General features: G+C 38.2%; 1 protein-coding gene across 1 annotated transcript in view; it reads left to right on the top strand.

The window, feature by feature from the left end:
- Positions 1 to 13,325, top strand: part of LOC129842115 (NACHT, LRR and PYD domains-containing protein 12-like) — a 45,364-nt gene that overhangs the window by 16,324 nt on the left and 15,715 nt on the right. Inside the window, exons 2-7 of the mRNA XM_055910509.1 lie at positions 4,028 to 4,144; positions 4,352 to 4,436; positions 4,567 to 4,795; positions 5,176 to 6,961; positions 7,246 to 7,419; positions 11,243 to 11,416. Coding sequence (XP_055766484.1) covers positions 4,028 to 4,144; positions 4,352 to 4,436; positions 4,567 to 4,795; positions 5,176 to 6,961; positions 7,246 to 7,419; positions 11,243 to 11,416 — 2,565 coding nt within the window. The remainder of the gene's footprint in view (positions 1 to 4,027; positions 4,145 to 4,351; positions 4,437 to 4,566; positions 4,796 to 5,175; positions 6,962 to 7,245; positions 7,420 to 11,242; positions 11,417 to 13,325) is intronic.

Raw genomic sequence — 13,325 nt, 5'->3', positions numbered from 1 at the left:
TTATTACTGTGTAAAACCTAGCATGTCTACTGATTTCTCTGAGAGTGAGGCAGATATATATTATTACTGTGTAAAACCTAGCAGTACTACTGATTTCTCTGAGAGTGAGGCAGATATATGTTATTACTGTGTAAAACCTAGCAGTACTACTGATTTCTCTGAGAGTGAGGCAGATATATATTATTACTGTGTAAAACCTAGCAGTACTACTGATTTCACTGAGAGTGAGGCAGATATATATTATTACTGTGTAAAACCTAGCAGTACTACTGATTTCTCTGAGAGTGAGGCAGATATATATTATTACTGTGTAAAACCTAGCAGTACTACTGATTTCTCTGAGAGTGAGGCAGATATATATTATTACTGTGTAAAACCTAGCAGTACTACTGATTTCTCTGAGAGTGAGGCAGATATATATTATTACTGTGTAAAACCTAGCAGTACTACTGATTTCTCTGAGAGTGAGGCAGATATATATTATTACTGTGTAAAACCTAGCAGTACTACTGATTTCTCTGAGAGTGAGGCAGATATATATTATTACTGTGTAAAACCTAGCAGTACTACTGATTTCTCTGAGAGTGAGGCAGATATATATTATTACTGTATAAAACCTAGCAGTACTACTGATTTCTCTGAGAGTGAGGCAGATATATATTATTACTGTATAAAACCTAGCAGTACTACTGATTTCTCTGAGAGTGAGGCAGATATATATTATTACTGTATAAAACCTAGCAGTACTACTGATTTCTCTGAGAGTGAGGCAGATATATATTATTACTGTGTAAAACCTAGCAGTACTACTGATTTCTCTGAGAGTGAGGCAGATATATATTATTACTGTGTAAAACCTAGCAGTACTACTGATTTCTCTGAGAGTGAGGCAGATATATATTATTACTGTGTAAAACCTAGCAGTACTACTGATTTCTCTGAGAGTGAGGCAGATATATATTATTACTGTGTAAAACCTAGCAGTACTACTGATTTCTCTGAGAGTGAGTCAGATATATATTATTACTGTATTAAACCTAGCAGTACTACTGATTTCTCTGAGAGTGAGGCAGATATATATTATTACTGTGTAAAACCTAGCAGTACTACTGATTTCTCTGAGAGTGAGGCAGATATATATTATTACTGTGTAAAATCTAGCAGTACTACTGATTTCTCTGAGAGTGAGGCAGATATATATCATTACTGTGTAAAACCTAGCAGTACTACTGATTTCTCTGAGAGTGAGGCAGATATATATTATTACTGTGTAAAACCTAGCAGTGCTACTGATTTCTCTGAGAGTGAGGCAGATATATATTATTACTGTGTAAAACCTAGCAGTACTACTGATTTCTCTGAGAGTGAGGCAGATATATATTATTACTGTGTAAAATCTAGCAGTACTACTGATTTCTCTGAGAGTGAGGCAGATATATATTATTACTATGTAAAACCTAGCAGTACTACCGATTTCTCTGAGAGTGAGGCAGATATATATTATTACTGTGTAAAACCTAGCAGTACTACCGATTTCTCTGAGAGTGAGGCAGATATATATCATTACTGTGTAAAACCTAGCAGTACTACTGATTTCTCTGAGAGTGAGTCAGATATATATTATTACTGTATTAAACCTAGCAGTACTACTGATTTCTCTGAGAGTGAGGCAGATATATATTATTACTGTGTAAAATCTAGCAGTACTACTGATTTCTCTGAGAGTGAGGCAGATATATATCATTACTGTGTAAAACCTAGCAGTACTACTGATTTCTCTGAGAGTGAGTCAGATATATATTATTACTGTATTAAACCTAGCAGTACTACTGATTTCTCTGAGAGTGAGTCAGATATATATTATTACTGTGTAAAATCTAGCAGTACTACTGATTTCTCTGAGAGTGAGGCAGATATATATTATTACTGTGTAAAACCTAGCAGTACTACTGATTTCTTTGAGAGTGAGGCAGATATATATTATTACTGTGTAAAACCTAGCAGTACTACTGATTTCTCTGAGAGTGAGTCAGATATATATTATTACTGTATTAAACCAAGCAGTACTACTGATTTCTCTGAGAGTGAGGCAGATATATATTATTACTGTGTAAAACCTAGCAGTACTACTGATTTCTTTGAGAGTGAGGCAGATATATATTATTACTGTGTAAAACCTAGCAGTACTACTGATTTCTCTGAGAGTGAGTCAGATATATATTATTACTGTATAAAACCTAGCAGTACTACTGATATCTCTGAGAGTGAGGCAGATATATATTATTACTGTGTAAAACCTAGCAGTACTACTGATTTCTCTGAGTGTGAGGCAGATATATATTATTACTGTGTAAAACCTAGCAGTACTACTGATTTCTCTGAGAGTGAGGCAGATATATATTATTACTGTATAAAACCTAGCAGTACTACTGATTTCTCTGAGAGTGAGGCAGATATATATTATTACTGTATAAATCCTAGCAGTACTACTGATTTCTCTGAGAGTGAGGCAGATATATATTAGTACCGTGTAAAACCTAGCAGTACTACTGATTTCTCTGAGAGTGAGGCAGATATATATTATTACTGTGTAAAACCTAGCAGTACTACTGATTTCTCTGAGAGTGAGGCAGATATATATTATTACTGTGTAAAACCTAGCAGTACTACTGATTTCTCTGAGAGTGAGGCAGATATATATTATTACTGTGTAAAACCTAGCAGTACTACTGATTTCTCTGAGAGTGAGGCAGATATATATTATTACTGTGTAAAACCTAGCAGTACTACTGATTTCTCTGAGAGTGAGTCAGATATATATTATTACTGTATTAAACCTAGCAGTACTACTGATTTCTCTGAGAGTGAGGCAGATATATATTATTACTGTGTAAAACCTAGCAGTACTACTGATTTCTCTGAGAGTGAGGCAGATATATATTATTACTGTGTAAAATCTAGCAGTACTACTGATTTCTCTGAGAGTGAGGCAGATATATATTATTACTATATAAAACCTAGCAGTACTACCGATTTCTCTGAGAGTGAGGCAGATATATATTATTACTGTGTAAAACCTAGCAGTACTACCGATTTCTCTGAGAGTGAGGCAGATAAATATTATTACTGTGTAAAACCTAGCAGTACTACTGATTTCTCTGAGAGTGAGGCAGATATATATCATTACTGTGTAAAACCTAGCAGTACTACTGATTTCTCTGAGAGTGAGGCAGATATATATTATTACTGTGTAAAACCTAGCAGTACTACTGATTTCTCTGAGAGTGAGGCAGATATATATTATTACTGTGTAAAACCTAGCAGTACTACCGATTTCTCTGAGAGTGAGGCAGATAAATATTATTACTGTGTAAAACCTAGCAGTACTACTGATTTCTCTGAGAGTGAGGCAGATATATATCATTACTGTGTAAAACCTAGCAGTACTACTGATTTCTCTGAGAGTGAGGCAGATATATATTATTACTGTGTAAAACCTAGCAGTACTACTGATTTCTCTGAGAGTGAGGCAGATATATATTATTACTGTGTAAAACCTAGCAGTACTACTGATTTCTCTGAGAGTGAGGCAGATATATATTATTACTGTGTAAAACCTAGCAGTACTACTGATTTCTCTGAGAGTGAGGCAGATATATATTATTACTGTGTAAAACCTAGCAGTACTACTGATTTCTCTGAGAGTGAGGCAGATATATATTATTACTGTGTAAAACCTAGCAGTACTACTGATTTCTCTGAGAGTGAGGCATACATATAGCATTTAGCAAAAAAACATGTCTATTTATCTCTCTGAAATGAAATCATCAAGTGATTTTTAAACAAATACAGGTCTGTCATTGAACAATCACAGGTAGTGAAAAACACACCAATCTCTTTCATAATTTCTTTAAACAATAAAAGCAAATTTACGAACATTTATGAAAAGTGATATGTGGCGCTTATGTTTCCCCATCTGAACTCAGAGTAGATGAGAGATGTAATGTTTGTCTCTGTTGTGTTGAAGTCCAATCAAGCAGGAGAGACCAGCCTCCCCTGTACCCAGCTGTGTGTCCATGAAGAGTGACTGGTCTATGGTTCAACCTATATTCTTCAGAGAGGGAGACTTTTATACTGAACAAAGGTAAGAAGAACTCATGGGTCATGGTCAGTGAGTTAAACAACACTGTCTCTAGTCATTTCTCTCCCATTTTCCCATTTATTTTGGTTGTTTTCATAATCCATAGTCTAATCATTTTGTCCATTTTCATAGTCCTAAAACAATATTAAACAAACACAATGCGTGCATACTCCCTGGATGAGGAGATGTAATCTCATGTTTTGTCCACAGAAACCAACAGGAGAGATCAGAGTCAGAGATTCTCAGTTGTCAGTCTTCCCAGAGTCATCAAACAGACCTGGCCTCCATATTCAGTGTATGTGGTCCTGTTATGTACATTTGTTTTTGTTTTACCTCAAGTAAAGTTGACCTGTCAATCATTCATTAATGTGTTAATGAGAAAGCATTTCTTCTCTTGTTTAACTTATTTACTTTATTTATTTCAGTTGCTTGAAGAGAATATTATGACATTTGTGAAGAACGAGCTGAAGATGTTCAAGAGGAATCTTAGTCCAGAACTCCCAGAAGGCTTTGAGAGTCAGAAGCAGGATAAGGAAGTGGTGGATGCTGAAGATGAGAAGCAGGAGAGCAGTGCCAGAGAGGGGGCTCTGAAGATCACACTGCACATCCTGAGGAAAATGAACCAGAAGGAGCTTGCTGACACACTGGAGAAATGTAAGATCTGTCTGCCTCATGTTGAATGCTGTTTTATAACATTTAAAAGCTGTAGCTAAAGTACAGCTAAAGTAGCTGTGTAACTCAATGATTTTGTAGCAGCCTTAACACAACACCTAGTGACCTCATCAAGTAGCAGCAGGGATGTGTTGTGTTGATTCATTTAGAGAGAGAGACAACATTAACAATACCATCAATAATACCAATAATAATATAATCAGTCACACCAGTCTGTAATGCATTATGAAAACATTTACACATTTATACAGTCAGTTAAGAGAATAAATTATTATAATTTAAAACTTTATAACAGTCCTACAATAGTGTAGGCATTCAAACATACGTAATATTAATATCCTCTGTGTTATTTCTTCATTCAGATGAACTTGCTGTGATTTGCCAACGTGAACTCAAATCTAATCTAAAGAAGAAGTTTCAATGTGTATTTGAGGGGATCGCTAAACAAGGAAACCCAACACTTCTCAATAAGATCTACACAGAGCTCTACATCACAGAGGGTGGAACAGGAGATGTCAATAATGAACATGAGCTGAGACAGATTGAGACAACAACCAGGAAACAAGCAAGACCAGAGACTGCAATCAAATGTAACGACATCTTCAAACCCTTAACTGGACAAGACAAACGAATCAGAACTGTGCTGACAAAGGGAGTCGCTGGCATTGGAAAAACAGTCTCTGTGCAGAAGTTCATTCTGGACTGGGCTGAAGGAAAAGCAAATCAGGATGTCCAATTTGTATTTTCATTCCCTTTTCGGGAGCTGAATTTGATGAAAGAGAACAAACACACTTTCATTGAACTTCTTAATCACTTCTCAATGGAAACCAAAGAATCAAGAATCTCCAACAAGTACAAAGTTCTGTTCATCTTTGATGGTCTGGATGAGTGCCGACTGCCCCTAGACTTCAAGAATAACAAGATCTGTTGGGACGTCACAGAGTCAACCTCAGTGGATGTTCTGCTGACAAATCTCATCAAGGGAAATCTGCTTCCCTCTGCTCTCCTCTGGATAACTACCCGACCTGCAGCAGCCAATAAGATCCCTTCAATGTGTGTTGACCAGGTGACAGAGGTACGAGGGTTCAATGACCCACAGAAGGAGGAGTACTTCAGGAAGAGATTCAGTGATGAGGACCTGGCCAGCAGAATCATCTCACACATAAAGAAATCAAGGAGCCTCCACATCATGTGCCACATTCCAGTCTTCTGTTGGATTTCTGCAATAGTCCTTGAACAGATGCTGAAACATAAGAGAGAAGAGATGCCCAAGACTCTGACTGAGATGTACACACACCTTGTGGTGTTCCATACCAAACAGAAGAATGAAAAGTATCCTGGGAAAGAAGAGACAGGTCCACACTGGAATGAAGAGAGCATTCTGTCACTGGGAAAACTGGCTTTTCAACAGCTTGTGAAAGGCAATCTGATTTTCTATGAAGAAGATCTGAAAGAGGCTGGCATTGATGTCAATGAAGCCTCAGTGTACTCAGGATTGTGCACACAGCTCTTTAAAGAGGAATGTGGGCTGTACCAGAACAAGGTGTACTGCTTTGTTCATCTGAGCATTCAGGAGTTTCTGGCTGCTGTATATGTGTTCCTCTCATTCATCAACAATAATGAGAATCTATTGGACAAACTGCAAACAAAGTCCAGTATCTTTTCTTTGCTGTTCAAAGACAAGTCTGCTGTTACTTTCTACAAGAGTGCTGTGGATAAAGCCTTACAAAGTGAGACGGGAAACCTGGACCTTTTCCTCCGCTTCCTTCTGGGCCTCTCACTGGAGTCGAATCAGAAGCACTTACGAGGTCTACTGACAAAGACAAGATGCAGCTCACAGAGCCATGAAGAAACAATCAATTACATCAAGGAGAAGCTCGGGGAGAATCTCTCTCCAGAGAGGTGCATCAATCTGTTCCACTGTCTGAATGAACTGAATGACCATTCTCTAGTGGAGGAGATCCAAAGCTACCTGAGATCAGGAAGTCTCTCAAAACCCAAACTGTCACCTACACAGTGGTCAGCTCTGGTCTTTGTGTTGCTGACTTCAGAAAAGGAGCTGGATGTGTTTGACCTGAAGAAATACTCCAGATCAGAGGAAGGTCTTCTGAGGCTGATGCCAGTGGTCAAAGCCTCCAGAGCTGCTCTGTGAGTACATAAAAATGACATATAAGAACTAATCATCAGGAAGCATTATTCAGTTTAGAGAAAATGATGTACATAATCCGTATATAATTTTATGTTGAAAAACATAGAATAAATGCATTGATGTTTACATTAGTATAACAAAATGACCATACAGTTCTAGAAGACAGAAGATGAATCTATATGTTGTTTGGGAGAATAAACCAAATGCATCTGCCATTGTCCTTCTACACTACTGGTGTTAAATTAACAGTGTGTTTGTGAAGTCATGATGATCTCTTTGTCAGGCTGTCAGGCTGTGGAGTCACAGAGGAAGGCTATGCTTCTCTGGTCTCAGCTCTGAGGTCAAACCCCTCACACCTGAGAGGGCTGGATCTGAGTAACAATGACCTGAAGGATTCAGGAGTGAAGCTGCTCTCTGCTGGACTGGGGAATCCCCACTGTAAACTGGAGACTCTGAGGTCAGTATTCCTGTAGTTGGTCAACAAGTGATAAATGTTCACCAGATCCACATGTGTTTACCAGACACACATAGTCCACACCATATGTGTTTGGACAGTGAAGCTTACAGTTTTACATTTGGTGCTATGCTCCAGCATTTTGGATTTGAGATATAATGTTTCGTATTAGGTGACAGTACAGAATGTCACCTTTCACATACATATTTATGTATGTACAGTGGCTTGCAAAAGTTTTCACCCCCTTGGCATTTTTCCTATTTTGTTGCCTAAAAACCTGTAATTAAAATAGATGTTTTGGGGGTGTGTATCAGTTGATTTACACAACATGCCTACCACTTTGAAGATGCAAAATATTTGTTATTGTTAAACAACCGATAAATAATAAGAACAGAGAACTTGAGCATAACTATTCACCCCCAAAGTCAATACACCTTTTACAGTAATTACAGCTGCAGGTCTCTTGGGGTTTGTCTCTATAAGGCACATTCAGCCACTGGGATGTTTGACCATTCTACCGTTTTCCTTGATGGCCATAAAGCTCCATTTTAGTCTCATCTGACCAGAGTACCTTCTTCCATATGTTTGGGGAGTCTCCCACATGCCTTTTGGCGAACGCCAAACGTGTTTGCTTATTTTTTTCTTTAAAAGCAATGTATTTTTTTCTGGCCACACTTCCGTAATGCTCAGCTCTGTGGAGTGTACGGCTTAAAGTGGTCCTATGGACAGATACTCCAATCTCTGCTGTGGAGCTTTGCAGCTCCTTCAGGGTTATCTTTGGTCTCTTTGTTGCCTCTCTGATTAATGCCCTCCTTGCCTGGTCTGTGAGTTTTGGTGGGCGGCCCTCTCTTGGCAGGTTTGTTGTGGTGCCATATTCTTTCCATTTTTTAATAATTGATTTAATGGTGCTCCGTGGGATTTTCAAAGTTTCAGATATTTTTTTATAACCCAACCCTGTTCTGTACTTCTCCACAACTTTGTCCCTGACCTGTTTGGAGAGCTCCTTGGTCTTCATGGTGCCGCTTGCTTGATGGTGTCCCTTGCTTAGTGGAGTTGTAGACTCTGGGGCCTTGCAGAACAGGTGTATATATACTGAGATCATGTGACAGATCATGTCACACTTAGATTGCACACAGGTGGACTTTATTTAACTAATTATGTGACTTCTGAAGGTAATTGGTTGCACCAGATCTTATTTAGGCGCTTCATAGCAAAGGGGGTGAATACATATGAACGCACCACTTTTCTGTTTTTTTAGTTATTTTTATTTTATTTCTTTTGACCAATTTGGACTATTTTGTGTTTGTCCATTACATGAAATCCAAATATAATCTATTTAAATGACATGTTGTAATGAAACAAAATAGGAACAACACCAAGGGGGATGAATACCTCTGCAAGGCACTGTAGTCTACCATTTGAAGAAGTCTTCATTATTTGGACATATTCACATATATTGGTAATGGTGAGAGGTTAGCATGTTTTGTTATAGTCTCTGTTATTGGTAATGGTGAGAGGTTAGCATGTCTTGTTGTAGTCTCTGTTATTGGTAATGGTGAGAGGTTAGTGTGTTTTGTTGTAGTCTCTGTTATTGGTAATGGTGAGAGGTTAGTGTGTTTTGTTGTAGTCTCTGTTATTGGTAATGGTGAGAGGTTAGCATGTTTTGTTGTATCCTCTGTTATTGGTAATGGTGAGAGGTTAGCATGTTTTGTTGTAGTCTCTGTTATTGGTAATGGTGAGAGGTTAGCATGTTTTGTTGTATCCTCTGTTATTGGTAATGGTGAGAGGTTAGCATGTTTTGTTGTAGCCTCTGTTATTGGTAATGGTGAGAGGTTAGTATGTTTTGTTGTAGCCTCTGTTATTGGTAATGGTGAGAGGTTAGCATGTTTTGTTGTAGCCTCTGTTATTGGTAATGGTGAGAGGTTGGCATGTTTTGTTGTAGTCTCTGTTATTGGTAATGGTGAGAGGTTAGCATGTTTTGTTGTAGCCTCTGTTATTGGTAATGGTGAGAGGTTAGCATGTTTTGTTGTAGTCTCTGTTATTGGTAATGGTGAGAGGTTAGCATGTTTTGTTGTAGTCTCTGTTATTGGTAATGGTGAGAGGTTAGTATGTTTTGTTGTAGCCTCTGTTATTTGTAATGGTGAGAGGTTAGCATGTTTTGTTGTAACCTCTGTTATTGGTAATGGTGAGAGGTTAGCATGTTTTGTTGTAGCCTCTGTTATTGGTAATGGTGAGAGGTTAGCATGTTTTGTTGTAGTCTCTGTTATTGGTAATGGTGAGAGGTTAGCATGTTTTGTTGTAGCCTCTGTTATTGGTAATGGTGAGAGGTTAGCATGTTTTGTTGTAGCCTCTGTTATTGGTAATGGTGAGAGGTTAGCATGTTTTGTTGTAGCCTCTGTTATTGGTAATGTTGAGAGGTTAGCATGTTTTGTTGTAGCCTCTGTTATTGGTAATAGTGAGAGGTTAGCATGTTTTGTTGTATCCTCTGTTATTGGTAATGGTGAGAGGTTAGCATGTTTTGTTGTATCCTCTGTTATTGGTAATGGTGAGAGGTTAGCATGTTTTGTTGTAGCCTCTGTTATTGGTAATGGTGAGAGGTTAGCATGTTTTGTTGTAGCCTCTGTTATTGGTAATGGTGAGAGGTTAGCATGTTTTGTTGTAGCCTCTGTTATTGGTAATGGTGAGAGGTTAGCATGTTTTGTTGTAGCCTCTGTTATTGGTAATGGTGTGAGGTTAGCATGTTTTGTTGTAGCCTCTGTTATTGGTAATGGTGAGAGTTTAGCATGTTTTGTTGTAGCCTCTGTTATTGGTAATGGTGAGGTTAGCATGTTTTGTTGTAGTCTCTGTTATTGGTAATGGTGAGAGGTTAGCATGTTTTTTTGTAGCCTCTGTTATTGGTAATGGTGAGAGGTTAGCATGTTTTGTTGTAGCCTCTGTTATTGGTAATGGTGAGAGGTTAGCATGTTTTGTTGTATCCTCTGTTATTGGTAATGGTGAGAGGTTAGCATGTTTTGTTGTAGCCTCTGTTATTTGTAATGGTGAGAGGTTAGCATGTTTTGTTGTAGTCTCTGTTATTGGTAATGGTGAGAGGTTAGCATGTTTTGTTGTAGCCTCTGTAACTTATTCACTCATTATTATTCATGAATCATTCATGATCTTTCCCAATCATTGCAGTCACAGGCTTGATGAAGTCATTGCGTTCAAGGAATATGGGACCAAATACTAAACTTTTGACTACTTTAATACACTATGAGTTAATTGGTCAGAATACTTATGACTTCTTCAAATAGGGGGACTAGATACATAAAATGCTTTTATTTCTAAATGGTGAAACAGATATGTATTCAAATATCCTCAAATAAATGGTTACATTATATACTGTCACCTCATATGAAACATTTGATCTCAAATCCAAAATGTTGGAGTTTAGAGCCACATTAAAAATGTTAGCTTCACTGTCAAAATAGATATGGTGTGGACTGTATACTCAATACAATCTAAATCTGATACCTCACTGTCATTATAGATATGTTGTGGACTGTATACTCAATACAATCTAAATCTGATACCTCACTGTCTGTCTTTTGACTGATACTGCTTTTTAAACTGGTCTGGTCAGTCTACTCAAATATTTGTACTATACATTTTTCTCTCTACAAGCAATACTTTGATAATTGTAATTTCTAATAATGGTACATTATAATATGAATAGACATGGCAGGCTTCAGGTCACTGATGTATCTGAATATGTTGAAAAAATATTCTGCCACTATTTTCACCACCAAAGAATAGCAGTGTGATTTTAATATGATTTGACTCTTTGCAGTCTGTTAGGCTGTCTAGTCACAGAGGAAGGCTGTGCTTCTCTGGTCTCAGCTCTGAAGTCAAACCCCTCACACCTGAGAGAGCTGGACCTGAGTAACAATGACCTGAAGGATTCAGGAGTGAAGCTGCTCTCTGCTGGACTGGGGAATCCCCACTGTAAACTGGAGACTCTGAGGTCAGTATTCCTGTAGTTGGTCAACAAGTGATAACTGTTCACCAGATCCACATGTGTTTACCAGACACACATAGTCCACACCATATGTGTTTGGACAGTGAAGCTTACAGTTTTACATTTGGTGCTATGCTCCAGCATTTTGGATTTGAGATAGAATGTTTCATATTAGGTGACAGTACAGAATGGCACCTTTTATTTGAGGTTAATGGTGAGAGGTTAGCATGTTTTGTTGTAGTCTCTGTATTTGGTAATGGTAAAAGGTTAGCATGTTTTGTTGTAGCCTCTGTTATTGGTAATGGTGAGAGGTTAGCATGTCTTGTTGTAGCCTCTGTTATTGGTAATGGTGAGAGGTTAGCATGTTTTGTTGTAGCCTCTGTTATTTGTAATGGTGAGAGGTTAGCATGTTTTGTTGTAGTCTCTGTTATTGGTAATGGTGAGAGGTTAGTATGTTTTGTTGTAGTCTCTGTTATTGGTAATGGTGAGAGGTTAGTATGTTTTGTTGTAGCCTCTGTTATTGGTAATGGTGAGAGGTTAGCATGTTTTGTTGTAGCCTCTGTTATTGGTAATAGTGAGAGGTTAGCATGTTTTGTTGTAGCCTCTGTTATTGGTAATGGTGAGAGGTTAGCATGTTTTGTTGTAGCCTCTGTTATTGGTAATGGTGAGAGGTTAGTATGTTTTGTTGTAGCCTCTGTTATTGGTAATGGTGAGAGGTTAGCATGTTTTGTTGTAGTCTCTGTTATTGGTAATGGTGAGAGGTTAGTATGTTTTGTTTTATCCTCTGTTATTGGTAATGGTGAGAGGTTAGCATGTTTTGTTGTGGTCTCTGTTATTGGTAATGGTAAAAGTTTAGCATGTTTTGTTGTAGTCTCTGTTATTGGTAATGGTGAGAGGTTAGCATGTTTTGTTGTAGCCTATGTTATTGGTAATGGTGAGAGGTTAGCATGTTTTGTTGTAGCCTATGTTATTGGTAATGGTGAGAGGTTAGTATGTTTTGTTGTAGCGTCTAACTTTCTCCCTCATATTATTTTGAATTATTTTTATTTCACCTTTATTTAACCAGGTAAGCTAGTTGAGAACAAATTCTCATTTGCAACTGTGACCTGGCCAAGATAAAGCATAGCAATTCGACACATACAACAACACAGAGTTACACATGGAATAAACAAAACATAGTCAATAATACAGTAGAACAAAAGAAAACAAAAAGTCTATATACAGTGAGTGCAAATGAGGTAAGATAAGGGAGTTAAGGCAATAAATAGGCCATGGTGGCGAAGTAATTACATTATAGCAATTAAACACTGGACTGGTAGATGCACAGAAGATGAATGTGCAAGTAGAGATACTGGGGTGCAAAGCAGCAAGATAAATACATAAATACAGTATGGGGATGAGGTATATAGATGGGCTATTTACAGATGGGCTATGTACAGGTGCAGTGATCTGTGAGCTTCTCTGACAGCTGGTGCTTAAAGCTAGTGAGGGAGAAAGAGTCTCCAGCTTCAGAGATTTTTGCAGTTGGTTCCGGTCATTGGCAGCAGAGAACTGGAAGGAGAGGCGGCCAAATGAGGAATTGGCTTTGGGGGTGACCAGTGAAAAATACCTGCTGGAGCGCGTGCTACGAGTGGGTGCTGCTATGGTGACCAGTGAGCGGAGATAAGGCGGGGCTTTACCTAGCAGAGGCTTGTAGATGACCTGGAGCCAGATGGTTTGGCGACGAGTATGAAGCGATGGCCAGCCAACGAGAGCGTACAGGTCGCAGTGGTGGGTAATATATGGGGCTTTGGTGACAAAACGGATAGCACTGTGATAAACTGTATTCATTTTGTTGAGTAGAGTGTTGGAGGCTATTTTATAGATGACATCGCCGAAGTCGAGGATTGGTAGGATGGTCCGTTTTACGAGGGTA

This window comes from Salvelinus fontinalis, unplaced genomic scaffold (assembly GCF_029448725.1).
Source record: "Salvelinus fontinalis isolate EN_2023a unplaced genomic scaffold, ASM2944872v1 scaffold_0013, whole genome shotgun sequence".
NCBI classification, from domain to species: Eukaryota; Metazoa; Chordata; class Actinopteri; order Salmoniformes; family Salmonidae; genus Salvelinus; species Salvelinus fontinalis.
Note: the sequence above shows the minus strand (reverse complement) of the source record. Positions and strands in the feature narration are given on the sequence as shown.